Below are 24116 nucleotides of genomic sequence, written 5' to 3'. Positions count from 1 at the left end.
GAAATTATACACTTTTGTTAGGTCATGATTTGAGTAATTAGGCAATTCTTAATCCTATATAGGGAAGTTGAGTTATTTATAAGTTAAAACTTTGTATTACTTCTATTATTTAGGGTCTTATTTAGCATGTATTTATTATTTTGCTCTACTTTGGTCTTACATAATATTTATGAGAAAGTATCTCATTACTTCAAGAAAATCCCAAAAATAAGTTGAGGGAAAAGTTATCGTCTAACGATAATAACATATATACTCAAAATAATTCTACAAGTAAAGTTCAAAAAGGACGATGTATAAACATACCTTCGTGAGATAGAAAAAAAATATTTATGCTAAATATTTGATTCAAGAAAATTATTTCGAAATAATTTTTAAAAAATGATGAGGGGAAACTAATAGTAATACTTTTGAAGGATTTTCACATTCTTTTAAATTTAAAACTTGCATACAAATTTTATTTTAATTTTTTAAAAGAACTTCTTTGGTTATAAATTGTAAATTAAAGTTCACTTCAATTTTAAGTTAATCTTTCAAGTTTGAAAAAGGATTATTGTATATGTTCAATCATGGTTATCTACTTTTTAATATTTTAGTGGTATTTTTAATTTTCATTTTTTAGAATAACTGATCGTTTTTATAATATTTTTCACAATTTCTGTCTTTAGAGTGAGCGTTTTGTGCATCAGGTAGACCTCCATTTTTTATTTTGTATCTATCATTTGACTAAACACAAAAAAGAAAAGGAAGAAGACTTATACGACACATAATAATTAATCTCATTCACTCACAAACTCTTAACTTTCAAGTTAGCTTTATCATTTACCTATTCTATAGATGTGCTTATGTTTACAATAACAAGTGTTTTCATTTTTAATTACCCATCCAACATTTTTCTATTTTATATTTGGAATTTAACATATTTGTATTTTAATTGTCCGATATTTTATCGTGTTTGCACTATTAAAAGTTGAGTTGAAATTAATGAATTGAAACAATTTTTTAAGGAAAATCAACACCAAATTGGTAGATTGTCTATTTCGCTAGGGTCCAATCCATGAAATCAATAGACATGATTGATTTAACTTGAGGGACAATCGATTCGGTCCATTAATTTTAATAAATAAAAAATCAATATAAAATATATATACATATAATTATAATTTTTTTTTTAAAATCAACATATCGGGTCGTTTCATTAATATACATAAAAATATAACTGCTTGAAACCGAACCCAAATATCTATTTTGACATTGGCCAATTTTATAACTCTAGAACACATGCTCTTTGATGAAATATTACCATAATTTCTAGTCAAACTTTTCAACTGCAATTTCGCACTTCAAGAATCGGTATAGTCTTTCAATTTTTGGGTTAAAAATAATAAAAAATTGAAGAATCGTATCAATTATCTAAAAAAAGAGACATTCTTGAGCTAAAAACAAATACTTTTATGGGCTAGTTCAAATATATACAATAAAGTAAAATAACTCATGACGAACACTAATCGATTTAAAACTTGACATCTAACTTTTAATACCTTCGAAATACAAGTCAAAGATTGTGTATGTAATTGTTGTACATTCAAATACACCAAAAAATTGTTTACCATTTCATCTTTTTTTTCTACATATGTGTGAATAATTTTAATTATGTCATCAAAATGTATACTTACTTTATACATGTTTACATACAATTGTTGTTGTCATTTCTCCATATTTTTCTCTTTTGTTGATATAATTTTGTCGAGAGAACTCAAAATTGAAATAAACTATTTGAGTCATTTTACGTGTCAATTTTTACTTCGTTATTATTTTTCGTTTCTATAAAAAAATATAACATTACAATTTAAGATTGAGATTATCTCAAATATTTTATTAAGAATAACTCTACTTTGATATGATCACAATCACTTTTGATTGTTGCTTCAAGGTGATTAAATTTGAAAAGTTAATAAAATTTCGAACCGTTAAAGATATAAATTATAAAAATGTTTAGATTAATTTAAGATTTTTATCATAAAACATAGCTACAAATTCCAAATATTATTAAAATCAATTATCAAAAACTTTATAGTATATACAATAAATAATAATAAAAAAGAGTAACTATGAAGACTCTTCAACGTGCTACAATGTCCCCGGCCATCTTCTTCGGTCTCGACTGAATTTTCCGTTCAAATTCCAAAATCTCAGCTCCGATCGGAATTTCCCAAATATAGCATTTTCCGGCCATGTCGATACAAATTCAAAAGCCACCAAATGAGTCATGGGACTGTATGTTACCTGGTCCACCTTCCCGGAACAACGGTGGATCCGCTGATATTTCTCCCGCCGGCCTATTCGCTTACGCCTCCGGTAGCTCTGTATCCGTCGTTGAAACTCATTCTATGCAACTTGTTACTACTATCCCTCTTCCACCACCGTCCTCTTCTACTACCTCATTGTCCCCTTTCATCACTTCCGTCAAGTGGTCCCCACAGAATCTTCCGCATTTAATCGACGTTCCTCAACATCATCTTCTTCTCGCTGTCGGTGATCGTCAAGGACGAATTTGTTTACTTGATTTCCGGTCTAAATCTCCGACGATTTTCTTTGATACTGGTTCAGGTTCTAAACTTGGGATTCAGGATCTATGTTGGGTACAAACTGGACCGGATTCATGGATCTTAGCTGCTTTATGTGGACCTTCGTTGCTTTCTCTGTTTAATACTTCCACGGGTCGGTGTTTCTTCAAATATGATGCTGCGCCGGAGTATTTCTCGTGTCTACGTCGTGATCCGTTTGATTCGCGGCATTTTTGTGCCCTAGGACTTAAAGGATTTTTGCTTTCAGTGACTGCATTGGGAGATACAGAGAATGATGTGGTGCTTAAGGAACTTCAAATTCGTACGGATACTACTGAATTGCAGAAACTAGAGAGGGATTCATCTACTGGAGGTAATGGAGCTCCGGCATCAGCTACATTTCCGACGTACATTTCGAAATTTGCATTTTCACCACACTGGATGCATTTGATCTTCGTGGCGTTTCCGAGGGAATTGGTAGTGTTTGATCTGCAGTATGAGACAGCACTGTTCTCGTCTGGGCTGCCCCGGGGATGTGGGAAGTTTCTGGAGGTGTTACCTGACTCGAATATTGAAGTTCTGTACTGTACTCATCTTGATGGAAAGCTCAGTACTTGGCGGCGGAAAGAGTAAGTACTTAGAAAACTAGAGTATTTCGCATGAAATTCAATTATTTAGTCACTGATTGCTGAAACTTTACGTGATTGACCTGTGATCTTTTACTTGTTGTGGTATATTGTACTATGCTTATCGTAACTCAGGAACATTTAACCGAGAAGTATGAGTTGCTTTCACTCTTCGATTTTTGTTTTAGGATCACTTAGTGATATGCCAATGATTGACTATATAGTCCACTACATTGACTTTTGTATTCGTCCGTTGCGGTGAACCCAATGTTTCCTGTCACAAACTTAGAAGGGTTACTAGTAGTTTTTCTATGGGAGGCAAAACAAAATGTACAAATACTTCAATTCCCAAAGCTTCTCCTAACCTGCAGCTGTGTAGATGTTTAGGCTATTGATTCTCATGCACAAACATTTATTTTCTTTCCCTGTTGTTTCATGAAGTTAAATTAGAATTATTTGGTGTTTAAGTTGTACTTCCCAAAAAACAAAAACAAATGAACATAATTTACTAGCACCTGACAGAGTACCACACAATAGATAAAATGAGAGGACATACCTGATACCTGTATGGTTTAAACATGTCTCCAACTGCACCGAGTCCATTAGTTCAGTACTATGATGATTAAAGATGATTTAAAAGGGATGAGGGGGAACTAAAATCACATCGAGGGAAATTGTCCCAAAGACCCAGTCTCTTGGAATCACTATGACTTTGCAAAGAATAAAAAATAATGCAAATAAAGGATATGGGAGACAAGACAACTTTGTCATTGTTGTTATACTTACATTGAGTTCACTGTTTGCTAGGTGTTACCGAGAAATTATTTTAATCTAGTTAGAAAATTGTAACTCATTGTTTAGAGGTGTGAGATTTGGAGAACCTTTAAGCTAGCGTTTGGCCATAGATTTTCAAATACTCTTGGCAAATGTTATTTTGGTGAAAATTGACCATGTGCTTGGCCATAGTATTTGGAAAGTATATTTCATCTTTTAGAAAAATATGATTTATATCCATAAGTTTTAAAAACTATCAAAACTAAAATCATAAATTTGTATTAAAGTCAACTGGATCTTCGTTGCAACAAATAACATGTAGTGCCCATGACAAGAGCAATGTGATAGTTTGGAGTGAGTGCAACAAGCACCATTCCGTACATCATGAAGTAGACAAAGCACATGACTTTGTTACTCTGAGCCGATTGTTCATCAATTTTATCAATAGCCATATCATCACTTTCATATTCACTGAATATTTCATCACTATTTTGGTGTTCAGCTAAAAAACTATGTAATACAACGCAAATAACTACTATAGAGGGTGTTTTTGTAAAAGATAAAACTTTGGTGTAAAATTTCAATTTTAAAAGATCCCAAATAATGAGATTTGACCCAAATACTAGAAAAAACTAGTATTTGGGACATTTGCCAAATAATGGCAAGTTGTATGGACAAACACTATTTGCCTAAATTTTCTCCAAATATTATTTGGGAAATCTAGGGCCAAACTGGCCTTAACATTGGAGAACAATTAATTTTTCTTAAAGAACATTTTTGCATCTCAAATCAAGGAATTATGAATACAACCATGATGGGCTAACTCATACCCCAAAAGCTAGAAGGAGGATTGCCCAAGTATTACAAGGATTTTACCCATCTTGTAACCACCAATGTGAGACTTTTGTCATTCTTCAACACCTCACCTCACGTCTAGTACTTAACATCTTGTGCGTGAACAATTATGATTTTGGGGGCCCCAACATTAGGTAAGATGGACCCTGCTCTGATATCGGTGAAATTAGGTCCTGAGCCTAACTCACACCACAAAAACTAGCTCAAAGAGAGGAGGATTGTTCAAGCCTTATAATGAGTTTATCCATCTCATTAAACAGCAGTGTGAGACTTTTGTTGTTCTTTAACATCCCACCTCTCGATTAGTGGTTAGCATCTGGAGGTGAGCAATTTTGATTTTGGGGCCCTAACATTGGATGAGATCACCCACTTAAACCTAGTATCAGAGCGGGCAGAGGTCCTAGGTCGAATCTAACCGCTACCTAAAATAAAAAGAACCTCCAGGTACTTGGCCCATGAAAAAGAATCAAGCCACTTGACTGTATGGAGAGGGGCAAGCCAAAACCTACTCCTAAGAAGTTGTTGGATCGAAGTAGTACATTATACATCTGCCCACCTGCAACATTGGTGTGAGGTGTACCGCACTTTGGGTACAAGGTCGGAAATTCCATTCTTTTTTTTTACCACCTAAAATCGAAGAAAAGAAAGAAGCGCGAGGTAAACAAATAAAGAGCTAACTTTCTTTATTATTATGTAAGATTAGAAGGTGCAATATGAATCGGCACAGGAGTTGCTACAATTGCTTTAGCGGGAGCCACTACCGGTATTGGAAATGTTTTCAATTCCTTAGTTCTGTTGCGAGAAATCATTCATTGGCAAAACAATTATTTGGTTATGCCAGGCTACCCTCAGATCTTCCCTCCAGATATTAATGAGGTGGACGGGAAGGATAGAGCCCAACTTATTATATACGGAGACGAATATTCCTTGTCATTCTAATTTTGATATAGTTCCAACAGGCCTATTTTTTGACTCCCCTATAGTGTATAGTATATTCTTTCCATCTTCCTACTAGGATAGATATTCTAACAACAAACTACCTAACATAGCTAGAGCCTGCACGTGAGGGAGCATGTTGAGAATGTAATTAAATAATTAAAAAGTGTGCTTTCTCTAGCAACTTAAGCTTCTAAATAAGATGGTTACACACTTCAACATGGTATCAAAACAATTAAATAACTAAAAAGTGTGCTTTGTCTAGCAGCTTAAGCTTCTAAATAAGATGGTTACACACTTCAACATGGTATCAAAGCAGGCATAGGTCATGCGACTGAATCTCACCGCCACCTAAATTAAAAAGAATTTCCACATGCTTGGCCCTGTAAAAGAATTAGGCCTGCACGAGATAGTCACACACTTCAACATGCTTGAACTAAAACTTTGCAAGCTGATTAAGTCTGGGTTCAATCAGTTCATAGCAGGATTGATTTGTAGGTTGATTGATTTTGGTTTCAATCAGTTCATAGCTGGATTGATTTGTAGCTATCGTGGCATCGTATGAAGTACGCATTGTGGTGTTTCCTGGTGACATCCATGACTTAACTCAGTAGTTATTTGTTTTCTGGTAGCCGGATAAGTTGCTTTTAACTGAATTCACCAACTCATGTGAGCAATCATCTGCAATGCTCTTTTTCATTAGTCTAATGGTTCGTTTTTCGTTACCTTGTAAAACATTTTCTTTGTCCTTGTTTCTGCATGATCGTGAGTTGAAACTCTAATATTCCCATTTTCATAACCTTGCACATATCAAATTTTTGTATTTATGGGAGTTCAAAGGGATAATAATCTGCATGTTGTCACAGCGGAGAGCAAGTGCACACAATGTGTGCGATGGAAGAATTGATGCCCTCAATAGGGACAACCATTCCTTCCCCCTCAATTCTTGCAGCTGTTATCTCCCATTCAGATGCCGCCTTTCAAACTATTGGCAAGCTTTATTCCGATGCACATCATTCAGCTGATGTGGATTTTGATAATCCATTTGATTTTTGTGATGAATCCCTTGTTTTATCTAAGACGCGTTTAATCACCATTTCTGATGATGGGAAAGTATGGAAATGGCTCCTGACTGCTGAAGGATCCGTAGATATTCAGAAGGACATGACAAATCTAGATATTGTTGCAGAAGCCAGTAAGTCTGTACCTTCAGAGATTCCCATGGGTCACAACTCTGAGACTAGCACAGTTCCACTGTCAACTGATGCAAATAGAAGCAGGACCTGTCTGTCAAAATCCACTACAAGCCTAGATGAAGTGTCCTTTAAGGTTGGTTAAACTTGCGTAGCTTTGGTCATTAAACAATGTTGCATATCAAGTTGGATTATACTGGTACAGTACAAAACAATTTATGAACAAAACTTTGGTATATAATATATATTGTTGCATTATTGCTTTTAGCCCCCCCCCCCCCCCCCCCCCCAATTGAACACACACAGAGATTAAATATTGATAATAACATAAAAGGGGCGTAGTTTTACTCTCTCTGTTTTTACCTTACAACACTCTCTTGTTACTAGTTATTATATAGATTAGGCAGAATATCGCTAAAGGTTGTAGTTGGATGTCCTCCAATTTTTTTTAATGAATTGGTGCGGTGAACATAAGGGTAAATACATTGGACTTATTGGTTGCATACTAGGATTTAAATGAAGCGACCTATTCAGCCTATTTATAGTTATGCACAAAAATTAATATACAAGTCAAGACTTGCTGTCCTCACTCCTCAGTTAGTTGAGTTGTGTGAGATTTTTCTATTGGGCTTCTGTGCCCAACAAAAAGAGTTAGTTCTATTCCTTGTTCTTTTATAGTTAGTGATAGTTTTGCAAGGTATGCCTTTTTGAGATATACCTGCATTAATAGTGGAGAAAATATTCATTCTGGTCATCATTACTGGCATGGAGGGCCTCCAATCATTGGCTGACAGGAAAAAAATGGAAGCGTATCATCATGGGCTTTTAAATAAATGATCACTAATAAAATAATGTCTTCTTTTGTCTTAGAATTTTAAGATTTTCCCCCCATCACTGAAGGTTATTTTATTGATTGTAGATTAGTCTAGTTGGGCAGCTTCATCTTCTTTCTTCAGCGGTGACTATGTTGGCTGTACCTTCCCCTTCTTTGACTTCTACTTTGGGACGTAAGTGTATTTGTTGACTGCTACTTTTTTTGTATTATACAAAATTTATCAAGATTTTGGATGAGGCAGTGCTGGTTTTGCCACTAAATAGCTTACAATCATGAAGGTGGAGGAAACTCTCCAGCTGTCGCTGTTCCGCTTGTTGCTGTGGGAACTCAAAGTGGTACAATAGACGTGATTGATGTCTCTGCCAACGCTGTCAGTGTTAGCTTTGCAGTCCATAACAGTGTTGTCAGGGGATTAAGGTGGCTTGGAAATTCCCGGCTGGTTTCTTTCTCGTACTCACAGGTGACAAATATAAACAGCAAGAAGTTTATTTCCAAGGAGAAACATAATGTTCACATCTTCTCAACCTGTTGAGTGTCTCTTTAGATTTCTATCACCGAGGAATCTTCCACTGTATATTTTTTTCCCTTGCATATAGACTATCATCACAAGTAATATCTATATCTATAATATATATAATCATAGTCTATAGAGAGGCATTACGGCACCTCCTAAGATATGATTCTATTTATTTATTTTTCTCAGATTTTCCCCCATTTCCCCTTCTCATTTAATAGTCAGGTGATATGACATCTCTCTGCAGCTAAGATTCTTATAAATCTACTCTTCCAGATTATGCCTTTCTTTTTCTTTCAATTATGTCTTTTCGTTCCTCTTCTCCTATTTATTTTTGATAATCATGGTGTTCTAGCCAGCTTGTGTGCACCTCGACTAGTTCCATGAGGCACCTGCTGCCTTCCACCAACTCATGATCTAGGTGACTATCCACCAAGGCTTAGACAAATGAGAAGAAATCACCTAGTGTTTTTGCTTTTGCAGGGAAATGAATCTGAGACCTCATGATTTTCAACCCACTTCCTTGACCACTAGGCCATACCCTTGGGGTTTCCTTTTTCCTATTTGTGGCCCTAAGTCCTTACTTTAGGTAACGAAATTAAATTTTGTATATGTGTACTGGTGTGAAAAGTTATTATGCATAAGAATCAAATGTAGGGATTTTGTTGAAATTTTCGAGACAAGAAAATATTTTTCTTCTGAGGAAAGAAAAGAAAATATTTACTGATTTGTTTGAGAGATAATTGGGGAAGAAATATAGAAAATAACTTAAAATGGGTGGAGACAATGTCTTTGCAGAAGAAAGGCGAAAAATGTGTAGGGAAGATGAAGTAACAAAGAAAGAAAGAAAGAGAAAAAGAAAAGCCAAAAGTAAAATTTAAAAAAGAAAAAGAAAAAGGAGAAGAGGGATACAAATTAGTAATCAACTAGTTTGAATTTGGCAACTGAAGATCTTAAAAAATAACTACTTGAACACTTCAAATGTATACAATTGAGAAGGGAATAAAAGGGCAACAATTATGCATCCACACTTGTTTCAAAAGTGCTTCTAAGAAACTGTATAGGTTGCACCCAAAGGTGTGGCCTAGTGGTCAATGAAGTAATTGAGAGCCATGAGGTCTTAGGATCAAATCTCAACGGAGACAAAAGCACTAGGTGGTTCTTCCCATTTGTCCTAGCCTTAGTGGACAGAGTTAACTCGTAGTTGCTGGTGAGAGGTGGCAGGGTATCCGGTGGAATTAATCGAGGTGCATGAGAGCTGGTCCGGACAACACGATTATAAAAAGCAACAATTTTATAGGTTAATTTTATTTTCTAAATATCAAATGCTGAGTGCTGACGGAAGAGTTTCTTTTCTGATACCAAGAAATCTCCGAGGGCTAGTTGTGTACAGTTTAAGACTTGGTAGATAATGATTCCACCGTCTACCTTTCTTAATTAAATACCGGTTTTGTGGGTTGTATTGTAGGGTTCGAACCCAAGACGTACGTCACCCACACATCATGCATTGTGCTCTTACCACTAGACCCGAGTCCTAGAGCTGACCTAAGAGTCTTTTTTGCCTTTTAAATTGTTTAAATTTTGCTGTATTAAAATGTGAAGAATGCTCTTTTAAATTTGTCAAGTTGGTCCTTAGATTTTCTTGAAAGGAATATTTCCAAGGCAAATGTTAAACACAAGAATTTACAATGCCTATTTTTTGGTTGAAATTAAGGTTGATATTGATATCCACTAATTAAAATTGCTAAAATTTTGCAGTGTAATATTTTATGGGCTAATTTTCTTTGTAGTTCAATTGTTGTGAAAACCTTTTCTCTTTGAATGCAAGAGCTGTTTCAAACTTTTGCTTTTGGATTTTGTTTGCTGTGATGTTGTGGCTACTTAAATTTATTTTCACTTAAGGTTATGTTTTAACTTGACTTTTTGGTTAAGTATTTCAAAGTTTAAGTTATGCAAATTGCTGTTGTGTTTAAGTTTTAAACTTGTATGTTTAGATTGTCTTTCGAAGAAAAATTAAAATTATTTTTATTTTCGGAAAAACCTTGTTTTTTTTTTAGTTAGATTAGGACTTGAGAATTTTAAAGGATCATTTCATTAATTAAAGAAATCTTTTGTAACCATGTGAAGTATAGGCATATTCACTAGTTTCAATATAAAAAAGACTGGTCTCATACAGAATCTTCATTTTGGACTTCAGGGTACAGAAAAAGCAGGTGGCTACATCAATAGGCTCGTTGTGACATGTCTCCGAAGCGGACTCAATCGACCATTTCGTGTTCTGCAGAAACCAGAGCGAGCACCTATTAGAGCTTTAAGGGCTTCATCTTCCGGCAGGTGCATTTGTGAACCTGTCAATATTGTGTGCAATAAAAGATGAAATGCTTTTGTTTTTCTCGATTCAATAATGTTAGCGAGATCTTTACTCTATATTACCAGGAGTAGTTAAGCTTTGCTGAAGGATTTTAGTATTGTACTAATTTCATTATAAGAGACATGTATGTGCTAGGGAATGGGATTTAGTATATCCAGGTATCCCTGCCAGCCCATGTATTTAAAGACATTACTGTTATTGACTTGTGAAACATGGAAATAAGTTTTTCTAAATTTATAAATAAAAAGCATTTTCTGAAAAAAGAAATGTCGAGAGACAAATAAGTCAGTCTCTTCCTCCTGTTCTCCATTAATGATGCACTTCAAATTGTTTTAATACAAGCTCATTCTTTTTTTGTGTTTTTGGAACTTCGAGATGAATTACAGCTTTGTGGCCATGTATTACTCCTCTACATTGTTTTTTCTATTGGTAACGTTTGCATTGTTTATAAAGAAAAATATTGGAGTGGGGAATTCGGGAGGTTGTTTTCCAGGCTTGCACCATGACTGACCCTCTTCTTCCATTCCTAAACCCATTTAGATCATTGAGAACACATGTAATCTTTTAAGCGCAGCATAATTGCTTGGGAAAGGGAATTCTAAGGAAACTCTTTGGGACTTATTTAGATTATATACTGAATGGGTATTGATTTTCTCTTTGCTTCCTACATAACTGTGATATAAGTGATTGCTTCTAGCTAATGATTTGTTCCAACAAATGTAGATTTACTCACCATGTGTGTTCTCTTTATTCCGCATCTTATCCTGTGTCCTTTTTATCATTTCTCATTGATCTGATAAAAGTCTTTGATGTTGCCTAAGCTTTTAAGCCTAAAAATGGTCTCTGTCATGTAGGTACCTATTGATTTTGTTTCGTGATGCACCAGTAGAAGTTTGGGCTATGACTAAGACACCAATCATGGTAAATATGTTCTTTCTCTTATTCTCACCATGATTCATCTCAAGTAAAATATAATTCCCGCTTGTTTCAATTAATGTTTGGATCTTGAGATAGCATTTTTGAAATTAATGAAAGTATTGTGGATCCATTTCGAAAAATGAAGGTATCGTGGATTGTAAGTTGACCAAACTAATGAGATTAAGGCGTAATATTTTATCAAACTGTGGATTCTAAGTGCTCTGAAGTTGCTCATAGCGAACACAGTTACTTCCCTACCCTTTTCTTTTATAACAATGGTATCCGGTTAGTAAAAGTGCACCTCAGATATTCATTCAAGTACTTTTTACCAACCCACAACACACATGTATGTATGCTGCCACAAGGCCTAGGCAGATAGATCACTTGGTCTTTTTTTTTTTTTTTGGTCTTTTATCTTTTGTCTATTGTCTTTGCTGGGAGTTGAACTGTTCTCCAAGGTTTTCCCTAATTTCATTGACAGCTAAGCCACAACTTTGGATGAAAGGTACTTCCCCACCCTTAACGGAAAAAGGAAAAGAAAAATTGTTTGTTTTACATCCTCTTTTCTATGAGAACTCTGGAGTACTTGCATGTCAAAACTTTACTTGTAGCTCAAAGAACGTCTTTTTAGATTAAGATAAGAGTTGTTTTTCGAAGATTCTATCAATAAAGAATCTTTTAGGATCTTGGTTGATTTTAGGATGTAGGATTTCATGGGTGATTGTATAATCTTCTAACCAATTCTATCAGAATGATCAACCATCTTATATTTTGGTATAGTCGTTGAGAATATAATTAAGAATATAAAGTGCGCTCTGCCTCTCAATAAAAGCTTAAGCTTTTAGATGAGATGACACATTTCAACATGGTATCAAAGCCATGTCCACCCAAGTCTTATTTCACCCGATGGTGGCCTCATCTTATATTATCTACGCTCCAAATTTCCAATTATGGGCGTGTGGAGGGGGTGTTGAGTCCCACAATGGAGTATTGTGAAGAGGTGATTAGATAGGATTACAAAGGATATGACTCTAGATTGGAAGATATGAACGACAAAGATTAGGGTAGAAAGTTTATATGTATTCGATTGTTGTTTAGTTTTTCTTATCAATATTATTATTATTACTCTCCTACTATCCTATTCTTCGATTTTATTATTACTTGTTGTTTCCCTTGCTTCGGTTATCTTATTATTGATATTTGCTATTGTTCTTCTCCCCATTAGTTTTAGCATGACTTCTTCACTACTGTATTTTCTTTCATACCCAATTTTTATTTCAACTGAGGGTCTATTGGAAACAAACTCTCTACCTTCACAAGGTAGGGGGGTAAGATTGTGTACACACCACCCTCCCCTGACCCCACTTGTAGGATTGCAATGGTCATGTTGTAGTTCTCTCCAAATTTTCAATAAATTAGTGAGTAGTGACAAAGAAAAGCTTTAGGAATGAGTAATTCCGAGAATTATAGCCAACAGTGATAGAATTGTAGAAGAAAGAGAGAAGAGCATGATATTATTCATGAACGAATAGCAATGTACATCAAGTACTGTATTTATACAATTGGGAATTTCATCTACACAGATGATAGTTCCTTACCAGCTTTGTGACACATTAACAGTGTTAACTGTTTTCCTGAAAGTGCTAACTGCCTAACCGATTTTGTGACACATCAGCTCCTAACTGAATTGACTTCTAATTAACTTCTAATTCCCTATCTTAAGCCTCCAACCTTGTATAAATACCCCCTGTTTGAAGACCATGGTCATCAAAAAGAAGAAGGAAAAGAAAAGCTTTAGGAATCTAATATCCAGATTAGTTATGAAAAGATCAGCTTCTCTCACTTCATGCTGCAAACCCTCTTCACACTTAGGCAGTTGGGCTTTTGAAAAGATGCTCCCATGGAAAAAACACAGCGTTTTTATCAGGTTTTGAAACGTGGAATTTGAACTCCTTGCCATTTAGGATTTGGTTACCATGCAATTCAGTGTCAGTCCCTTGTTCAGTCATGTGCTGTTTCTGTATCTAACACGTCAAATTACTTATGAAAACTTATTCAACATATTGAATTGGATCTAACTGGGTTCTGAACTTACCTTGTGGAAATGATGACCATATGCTTGTAGCCACCCTAGTGTCACCAGTACTCCTGAAAAAGCCGGCTAAGTTAATCCCGCTTGCGTGATGGTTCCTTGTTTATTTTAGGATGTTCTTTCACAAGTATAATTGAAGTATAGTTAGAAAATAACATCTTTTTGTCTGCCTGGTTGGCGTTAATCTGCCATTGCATTATTTATTCTTTACTTTCCAACTTTTATTGTATTATATTTTTCAATGCAGCTTAGATCACTAGCTCTCCCGTTCACTGTGCTAGAATGGACTCTTCCAACAGTACCGCGGCCATTGCCTAAAGATCGTCCTGCCGTAGTGTCAACAGAGACATCCTCCCCAACAAAAGAAGCAGTTGCAGCAGCAGATGCTAGTGAGCTCAGTTTACTTGATTTTTCACGCATTACTTAAGTACATATTTCCTTATCTAACTTACAAAATGATGTCTTCTATGACTGTTGTTTTTTGTGAATGTTGATACTTACTTATGGAGTAAAATTTGACTGCAGAAGGAGCTGGGACAGATGGATCTCAAGATGAATTTTCAGAAAGTTTCTCTTTTGCACTAGTCAATGGTGCACTTGGAGTTTTTGAGGTTCATGGTCGAAGGATCCGTGACTTTAGGTATTTTCTTCTAATGTTTATAAAACAATGATAGTCAATTAGTTAGCATTTGGTGGGCTAACTGTCTAAGTTGATATTTTTACTATGGTCTTGTAGAATAAGTTACAAATATTTCCCTTCTGATTTGATTTTACCAAGTAATATTATATCCAATCAAAATTTTGGGGGTGGTAGGGAGTGTTTGAATGCATGGTCAAAGCAATGGAAGAGCAATTGACTTTTTATTGTTATAGCCTGGTAGATAATGTGAAGATATAATGATCCTTTATCAAAAGTGAATATTTTGAATTAACGATTGAATCAGTATTATGAAGCAATATGGATTTGGCAAAGGGCTAACCTTAAGATCAGTTTCCTCTGTCCTTTCTCTCTCTCTCTGTATGTGTGCAATATTTGTCTTTCAAGTTGGACAGAAACTAATTATATCTTTTTATATTTCAATTTTTAAATACTGCAAAGGTTTTTTTGTGAATCAAAGAATGCTGGGTCTTTGTAATCTGCTTAAGCTACACCTAAAAGCAGTCAGCTGCTAAATGGACACTTCTGATCCTTGCCTATATGCTGGGAACAAGCTGATTATATAATAAGAATTTAAATGTGCATCCCTGTGGCCTACTAGAAATCAATGTAATTGATTAAATACTTTTCGTGAACCTTTGCTTTTCCTTGAGTTCTGAGCTCCAGTTTGTAGCTTTATTTATGACTTGCTAACAAAAATAAGGACTTCATAATGTTTGTTCAATTGTATAGCAAATTTCTGTTCTTTTGTTATGAGGTATGTGTTGCAGAGAGTGCAAGGTATCAGATTATCGGTGGTCTCTTTTATGTGTCATTGTGTATCATCTAGCAAGAAAGTTTATTAATAAGTAAAGAAAATTTCTGTATTATCGATTTTTGTTAGGTTCAAAGGTAATTAAAGATGCCAAGTTTCTGGAACAATCTAAAATAGAAGTGTAGGTCGTTTTTGAGGAATATACAAAGTTACCAGTTTTAAAAAAGAAGTGTAGGTCACGTCTTTTTTTCACCTTCTTTAAAGTGTAGCCTAGGTGAGAGCGAAAATCAGATTACCTTACCTTTGAATCTGCTTACCTCCTTCAATGTCTTTGTTCTGCTATTAGCTGTACAATTGTACCTCACATAACGTTGTCATTTTTCTAGACCAAAGTGGCCTTCATCTTCATTTGTTTCATCTGAGGGATTGGTGACGGCAATGGCCTATCGTCTGCCTCATGTGGTATGCCGTGTGTTCTTTTTACATCGAAGTGTCATTTGCTGTCTGATTGCTTATCTGTTAACAAGGTTGGCAGTGATGCATCCGTTCTGTAGGTTATGGGCGACAGGTCAGGAAACATTCGCTGGTGGGATGTTACTACTGGACAGTCGTCCTCATTTAACACCCATAGGGAAGGCATCCGTAGAATCAAGTTCTCACCAGTTGTTCCTGGAGATCGTAGTCGTGGGCGTATTGCCGTTCTGTTTTATGATAATACATTTTCGGTATTTGATCTGGTAAGCGAGAAATTCTCCTTGTTGATTTCTTTGCATCTGCCTCAATATTCTGAGTGCATTTGTTTCCTCCTCTATGGAAGTCGACATACCTGATTTTTTTTTTTTAGTTTTCCCCATCTTAGAAATACAGATTATTGATAGTTTTGCTGTTGATTAAGAGAATATATTTCCAGCTCTTTACCTTTGTCAAAAAAAAAAAAAAGAGAATATATTTCCAGTAGTATCAGAATCCCATTACTGCTTCATTTCGTATAGTGATTCCTTATCTGTACAACAACATACCCAATGTAATTCCATAGGTGGGGTCTAAGGAGGGTGTGTGTGTATGCAGCCTTACGCCCTTACCCTACCTAGTGAAAGTAGAGAGGCTGTTTCTGTCTTTCTGATAGATCCTTGGCTCAAGTAAAGCATGATAAAATCAAGTATGAAAAGGGAGATTCAAAAGTGCAACAGACATGCTGAACATAACGGAGAAGAGAACAATAGAAACGACACATAATACGATAACTAAAGCAAAGGGTGATTCCTTATTTGTAGTCTTATCTTATTTAGATCCATAATACTTTAATAACTGAACTTCCTATTACCCTTCCCTCAAGTTCTTTGCATGGGTTCCGCCTGAAGTCTCAATGATTAGCTGTTCAAAGGTTATCTAAAAGTCTGGCACATAGTTCTAATTGCTTCTAAACTATATTACATTTCTCATTTGCAGGACTCACCTGATCCATTAGCCAATTCACTTTTACAACCTCAATTTCCTGGAACTCTTGTATTGGAGCTTGATTGGTTGCCTTTGCGATCAGATAAGAATGATCCACTGGTGCTATGCATTGCTGGAGCTGATAGCAGCTTTCGCCTTGTTGAAGTCAATATGTATGTTCCAACAAGCTTACTATTCTGTTTCATTATCTGTTTTATCTGTTCTCCTAGGTTGTAAAATAAAAATTCAGTAACAATTGAAATGTACAAATCTGATGGGGTAGGAAGCAGCTTGTGTGCTCTAGACTCTGGAATAATTGCTCTGTAGGTTAATGAAATTTCTTGTCCTGTTTCTAGATGCGAAGTTACAGATAAAGTAATACTTCTCTGGAGCCTTCATAAAAAGAAAGAAAGTAAATGCTTGTCTGAATAATTGCTCTGTAGGTTAATCAAATTTCTTGTCCTGCTCCTGGATGCGTAGTTTCAGATGAAGTAATACTTACCTGGAGCCTTCATAAAAAGAAAGAAAGTAAATGCTTGTCTGGAGTTGCCAGAAGAGTCCTTTATCTTGGTTTCTGCTTCTTTTTCCATAAGTTTGCATTCGTGCTTAGGAGTTAGGACGAGTTTATCATGATTTGATTGGTTATTTTGCTATGTGATGCTGTTTCAATTTGTTTTATTGCTGGTCCTTTTCAAGAAGCTTGATTTTAATTATTTGGTATTCTGATTGTCTCTCTTTCACACACTTTTTTGAGGGAAATTGGCTTTAATTTGACTTTCCTATTATTGCCTGCTACATTTAAAAGAATCCTGACACTGTAATAAGTTACCAGAAATTGTTAAAGTTCCCCACATTAGCCTTGAAAACTAAGGAATGCTAGTCCCCATATAACACATATGGAGAACAAATTAAGTGACTCTGCGGTTGTGTCTGATATTGAGCACTTTATACTCTTGGAGGCAGAAATATGATGTTTGCAGTAGAAATTTGAAATACTTTAACTTGATGCAATTTCTTTTACTTTCTCCAATAACCCAAAAATAATTATCTCACTTGTTATAATTTAACCTTTTGTCTACTCTAGATGGATTAATTTTTCCGAGTTCCTGGTTTCTGACTTGCATATATTTATAAAACTGTTTTTTTTTGCTTATGCAGGAGTGACAATAAAATGATCCATGGTTCCCAAGCTCGGCCAGTCAAAGAAAGGTTTCGACCAGTGCCTTTGTGTTCTCCCATATTACTACCCACGCCACATGCCCTGGTAACTTTGCTTTTCCTTTTCTCCACAAAGCATTCTAAACTAACATAGATTGGATGCTTTATTGAGAAGAATATTTAAATTTGTTAAGTGTCTCAAATTAGTCGATGGAATCCGTTGTTGCCTCCTTCCTTAGATGGTCTTGGAGATTTCTGACCTCATAGATAGCTTGTGAAGTCAAGTTAGGACAAAGGTCTATTTATCTTATCAATTTATCATAGCCAGACTGATCCTACTGTTGTGTTATCTAATGTTGGACTATGTTATATTATTCACGTTTTGGAACTCTAGTCTTTGTGTGCTCCGGTTAATGGTTTCCTATACTAATTGAGGGAATGAGCAGTTTTTTACTTGTATGGGACTATGGTCTAGGAGAACCCTCACTTGGAAAGCAACCTTTTAGGGTGTCAGGCTTAAAGTCCAATCAAAATTCACTATTTGGTTTGAGGTTATTAAATTATTACAATTGTCAGTTCTTTCGTTGGCATGCAACACATCCTTTGGCTTTATTTTTGGTAAACAATTTTCATATCGAAGTTGGAAATAAATATTTTGTTACCTCTTCGTTATTTTCTTCTGGCTATTGCAGGCATTACGTACAATCTTACAATTAGGTGTGAAGCCATCATGGTTTAATACATGGAGTACAACCACAGATGACGCGAACCACCAAGTTCCTGGAACTCCGACATCTGGAGATCTTCGTAACCACATGATTGAATCACCCCGCATTGGTGATAGTGTAGTGCCTGAGATGCTTCTCAAAGTACTGGAGCCTTATCGCAGAGAGGGTAATATTTTTGTGTAATATCATATTATGTTATTGAATATATTATCTAGCAGCATTTACACTTAAACTTTGCATAAAAGACTGTACACTTGGTGAAGTATTTAACATGTTTCTACGTCTGTTACTCAAGGGTGCATACTTAATGATGAGATGGTTAGACTCTATGCTGGTCTAGTGGATAAAGGTTCTGCAGTAAGGTTTGCCTTTGCTGCTGCTATATTTGGGGAACCCATGGAAGCTCTTTTCTGGCTGCAATTACCGCGAGCTCTAAACTACTGGATGAAAAGATTGACTAACAAGTCTCCAGCAAGAGTCCCTCAATCAGCTTCCACGTCAGAACTTGATGAAGTATCTATGTTAAATAGGATATCATCAAAGGGAAAGTCGGGGACCGAAACGGGGAAAAATAATTCTTTGGTTAGTTTTATCAAATAAATTCTGCTGAATGTTCATGAAACAGATAATCTGCTCATAGAGTCATACTTTGACCTCTTAACTGTGTGTCTTCTCTCCAATCTCTCAGGAATGGTTTTTCACCTTCTAAGTTAAGTGCCTTCAGTGGCTTGTTAAAAGAAAAAAAATAGAAGAAGAAGAAAGGAATTAGGTGCCTTCAATTCTATTTCCAGGATATATGTGAATCTTATGACTTCTCTCCGGCAGGGAAATGGTCAACTTCAGCTGATGGCCTTTGAACAAGAAGAGTTGTGGGGGCGTGCTAATGAGCAGATTCCTTGGCATGAAAAGCTGGAAGGAGAAGAAGCAATTCAAAACCGTGTACATGAGTGAGTGTCCTCTATATAACTGGTCTATTTATATCTTCTTATGCCAACACACCAACATTGTTGGTCAATGAGGTTGACAGGGTTGGCCTAGTTTAGTTAGAAACTTGTATATCCTCCAATCTGTAAGTAGTAAACATGAGAATATTTAACTTTGTTAATTGTCAAGGCAGGAAATAAATTTAAACTCAACATTCAAGAAACTACACCAAAATCAGAAAGAAAAAAGAGAAGCAAGAACTAGAGGCCAAGAAATGGTTGACCACTGCAAAGAGATAAGTGAAACTTAAGGCAAAACAAGAAGTACTCTGGACCTTATAGTAATCTGAAACTAGGCAGAAAAGCAGAGAACAAGAAGAAAGAAGAAACTAGAAAGATGGATCAACAAGATAGGTTTCAGAAACAATAACCAGAACATCAAAGAAAGAGAATGAGAGAGATAGAACCTGGTCATTAGCATTACCATCCAAGTGATGAAGTCCAGAATACTACTGATGCATACTGTCATAAGCTTCAACATATTAGTGATTGAATGATAAATCCCATCTTGCTTTTATTTGCTCTTCTGAAATATTTGCATTGTTGAATGTCTACATGGAGGAGCTCAGATTGCTAAAATGAGAAGGGGTGTGTGTGATATCTCTTAATGTATCCCTAGTGGTTGGACTGAATGCAGATGCTTTTGAAATGATAGAGAGTTACATTTCTTAAAGAAGAAACAGAATCACGAGTCTGTTATTGCAAATATTCCTGGAAATCTCACCAGTCCCTGAAACTAGTGACGTAACAGAACCAGTGTCATTTATTACTCTCTTTAGGAACAACAGAACATATAAATGAATCATTTTTCTTAAAAAAAGAACAGATAAAGGAATCAAGAATTAGGGATTTCATCATATGAAAATTAATATCTGTCCTTCACATGCATTTCATTAGGTGACTGCCATTTGACCTTGAATCGTTGAATAAAATAGTTTTGTTTCCGATTACCAGATTAGTATCGATTGGAAACCTAGAAGCTGCAGTTAGCTTACTGCTCTCCACGCCTCCAGAGAGCTCATATTTCTCTGCAAATGCATTGCGTGCTGTTGCCCTTTCTTCAGCTGTATCAACGTCTTTACTTGAGCTGGCTGTAAAGGTGCTTCTTCCTTTCAATGTTTCATTGTACGTTTTCCAGATAAATTCCTTCTCTTCCATTGTGTTGGTGTCTTTCTTAACTCACTTGTTGTGGTGCTTGTGTAGGTTGTTGCTGCCAATATGGTGAGAACAGACCGGTCCTTGTCTGGAACACATCTTCTTTGTGCTGTTGGCAGGCATCAAGAAGCTTGTTCTCAGGTAATGTTCTCCATACGTTTTCTCTTGTTAATGATCTTGATCGATTGATGCAAAAGTTATATGCCTTCATTGTATTAAACTTTAATGGGCTAGATTATCGACTATCTGCAGTGTACTTGTTGCAGATTGAGCTTGATGCATGATTAAATCTTATAGCATCTTGATTTATTCACTTATCTTTCCTACTTGGTGGAACTATTCACTGTCTTGTCTGGCTCTATGTTCTTTCAGGCTGATTCTGCATGTTGAAAATTGCGACTAGCTTAATAAATGATATATGTATGATCTATACACAAATATTGTATATATGTATGTATGTATGTATAGGTTGGGGCTTCTTTTTCCACCATGTTAAATCATTATTGATCTTCTAAAGGAGTGAAAAAGTATGTGATGTGTATAAATTGTGCTTGGTATGGTGGACTTCTTTTTTCAGAAAATCATTTTCCAGTGGGAAAGGAGGACACTAGTAAGGTTTTTCCTGAGTTATTGTAGTATTAGTACTTCTGTCCCTATGTTATTAAACTAGGCACCTTGAACCTTTAATTAAACTAAAGGTTAAATTTTGGTCCTTAAACTGACGGAAGTCAACTGACAGTAATCCGTATCAATGAAAAATGCTTGTTTTATTGCGCTACTTCAAGGTCAAATATGGTATTTTACCATCTGATAGACTGGAGAAATGTTTCTAACCCCGTTCTTATCTAGTGATTAAAAATTTCCCAAATCCTACAATTGAATTATGAGCAAAATGTTTGCTGCCCTGAAGGGTGCTCGTAGTAATTGTGATAAGAGGAGAAAGATGAGTTGTTGTATAAGAAGTAAGAACCAAGATTTACAATGTCAATTGTACAATTGCACATTATCTGAAGTAAGCTGAAGCATGGCCTTGAATGAGATTTTGCCCATTGGAGATTTTACTAGTATGAAATTTCGAATTCCTTTTGATCATAGTGAGTGTGTTGAATTAATTAGCTCCTTTGTGAGGATATTTGACGAGGAGACATTGTTAAAGTCCTTGCAGTCTTCTGTCAACTATTGGAAGGCGCTGGCTATGAAGTTTTGGGTGGAATGTGACAGGGGTGATGAATAGCATAATTAATTTAAAACTCATTTTGACTCCACAAGACAATCACTTGTTGAGTTACTCCTGTGGATAGGAAGGGAGACGATATTTATTGATAAGAGTGGAAGTGCAGTTCTCAATTTTGTTGCTAGCATCCACTTTCCATCATGGTGAAATTGGAGACAGTAACTGCAGCATGCCTGGAAATTACTGGTTGTATGTATATGCTGCTTGGACTCTTCAAAAATACCGCCGGTTTTGTGTTTGACTCCAAAACTATCTATTTTTGGAGGATCTTACACAGGTGTGGCAGCATTTTTGGAGGGTCTAATAACATAGTTCAAATCGAGGTCAAATGCACTTAGTCCAATAATATGGAGAATTTTTTTTAGAATAAGGCAGCAACTTATGGGCCAAAACTGCTTTTTCCTTGTGGGTATTTTTTTTAAAGAAATGTTGTTTCCACCAAAATCGGGACAATGACTTCCCATTGCTTGGGAAACATCATTCTCTTTTGCAAATATCCCAACCTTTACTTATTATCACTTGCTTTGATCAACTTTTGGACCTTTTTGTTAATTTTCATTTGAATACATTATTATCAATCTGTAGAATCAAAGATATCACCAAATCACTATCAGCAAATTCTTACACTTCAACGTTTAGGATGTGACAGTTACACCTATACCTTACCAAACACCAGAAAATTATCCAGGAAGTGTTTTACTTTTCCAGGGTAAGACATTTTTCACTGAATATTTTCATTTGTACCAAAGGCACCCATAGCTGTGTCGTGTTTTCATCTTTGTAGTCCTCTAACTAGGACATCTTCTATAGTTGCTAATGTGCTACAATCTATTTTTCTGAGAATTCTTCCTTTCATTAGCCATTATAAATGGACTTGCACAGATTTTGCAACTCCAATAACATGGCACATTTCATATTTCTCTACTTGTTGGTTAATTTCATGTTGTATCTATTTGGCAGTTACAAGATGCTGGATGCTGGACTGATGCTGCAACATTAGCTGCAACACATCTTAAAGGAACTGATTATGCAAGGTTAGTACCTATCTCTGATAGCAAAGAACATGGAAGTTCTTTAACCACTATGATTTGCTTTGTATTATACTTGTCGAAAATGGGGAACTTAAAATTTCGGTCCTGCAGGGTTTTGCTGAGGTGGGCTCAGCATGTTCTTCATTCTGAACACAACATTTGGAGGTATCATCTTTTCTTCATATCTTATTTTCCGGAAAACAGATGGTTCCCTTAATTAGTAATAACTCAATGCAGGGCGCTGATCTTGTATGTTGCTGCTGGTGCACTGCCAGAGGCGTTAGCTTCTCTTCGTGGGGCACAACAACCAGACACAGCAGCCATGTTTATACTGGCTTGCCAGGAAATCCATAGTGAATATCTATCTAGCTTGGATGATGAATTAAGATCTTCAGATAAGTTGGTTAACTTGCCGGGACTGAACCCAGAAAGTGAAGATGTCCATGCAGTTGGTGAATACTACGGACAATACCAGAGAAAACTGGTCCATCTTTGCATGGACTCCCAACCTTTCTCCGACTGAGAAAACTTTGCTGGTATTCCTTTTACAACGTGTCTTAAGATCTCGAGTCATCAGAACAAGCTTCCCATCTTTAACCATACATTTGAGCTAAAAACTCTAGACATTTAAGCGATTGTCACAAAATGCCAAGACCCTAGCCCAAACTACAGTTTTGCTTCAGCTCAGATTGAAAAGACTTGGCCTGTCGAATTAAAGAGAAGTAATTGCAGTTCTTTGGTGGTCAACCATTGCAGAATTGACGATGCTTTCAACCTGGTTGCAGTTGTTCTTGACATGTATACGACTCACAATTTCATACAACTGAGACGCGTTTTGTGCCATAATACATCGTCCTTTGGAAGCTAGCCACATTGCAAGATCAATTCTTTTGTATTAGAATGGAACAGCTGTAAATTTATTGATTGATTGAATATGTAACAGTATTGAGTTATTCAGTTCATACGTTCCTTGTATGGTTCCTAATTTCCTTATTGAAACATTAAATTCCTCTATTATGAGATTCATATTTCTCTGTTTGAGACTTCTATAAATTATAGTCTATAATGAGCTAAATTAATCATTTCAATGTGTCTAGAAGTACAAGCTAAGAGTGTGCCTGTTAAAACCACTCCTCCTTCCATTTTAAGTTGTTTGATTTTAACTTTGTATAAAATTTAAGAAAGGAGAAAAAACTTTTGAATTTAGTTGTTTTCAAATTAAAAATAGTTTGTAATCTAGTGGTTTTCAGCATATCAATATTGAAAACTAATGTTAAAGAACTGCTGAAAAATAGAAGTT

The 24116-nt window shown here is 35.7% G+C and overlaps 1 protein-coding gene across 5 annotated transcripts; it reads left to right on the top strand.

The window, feature by feature from the left end:
- Positions 1-1984: 1984 nt before the first annotated feature.
- On the top strand, positions 1985-23898 carry LOC101245374 (uncharacterized). 5 transcript variants are annotated; one of them, XM_010324995.4, is made up of 20 exons: positions 1985-3193; positions 6622-7084; positions 7868-7955; positions 8062-8243; positions 10495-10631; positions 11523-11589; positions 13926-14067; positions 14204-14318; positions 15477-15552; positions 15645-15827; positions 16540-16700; positions 17686-17791; positions 18378-18579; positions 18709-18995; positions 19239-19360; positions 20351-20495; positions 20600-20692; positions 22746-22819; positions 22928-22981; positions 23054-23898. In XM_010324995.4, the coding sequence occupies exons 1-20, from the start codon at positions 2232-2234 to the stop codon at positions 23337-23339; spliced, it is 3945 nt and encodes a 1314-aa protein (XP_010323297.2). In that variant the 5' UTR covers positions 1985-2231; the 3' UTR covers positions 23340-23898. The 5 variants fall into 5 exon arrangements, 2 of the variants coding, with proteins under 2 accessions (XP_010323297.2, XP_069142774.1); XR_011210531.1 differs by having other exon boundaries at positions 2092-3193; positions 20351-20521; XR_011210532.1 differs by having other exon boundaries at positions 2092-3193; positions 19531-20495.
- The last annotated feature ends 218 nt before the right edge of the window (positions 23899-24116 follow it).

The sequence above is a fragment of the Solanum lycopersicum genome, chromosome 7 (genome assembly GCF_036512215.1).
Source record: "Solanum lycopersicum chromosome 7, SLM_r2.1".
NCBI lineage: Eukaryota > Viridiplantae > Streptophyta > Magnoliopsida > Solanales > Solanaceae > Solanum > Solanum lycopersicum.
Note: the sequence above shows the minus strand (reverse complement) of the source record. Positions and strands in the feature narration are given on the sequence as shown.

Excerpts from the sequence above, each read along its gene's own strand:
- LOC101245374 (XM_010324995.4), top strand. The coding sequence starts at position 2,232 with ATGTCGATACAAATTCAAAAGCCACCAAATGAGTCATGGGACTGTATG. Across the intron at positions 10,632-11,522 it reads AGGGCTTCATCTTCCGGCAG|GTACCTATTGATTTTGTTTC; the intron begins GTGCATTTGTGA and ends TCTGTCATGTAG. Across the intron at positions 20,496-20,599 it reads TACTTGAGCTGGCTGTAAAG|GTTGTTGCTGCCAATATGGT; the intron begins GTGCTTCTTCCT and ends GTGCTTGTGTAG.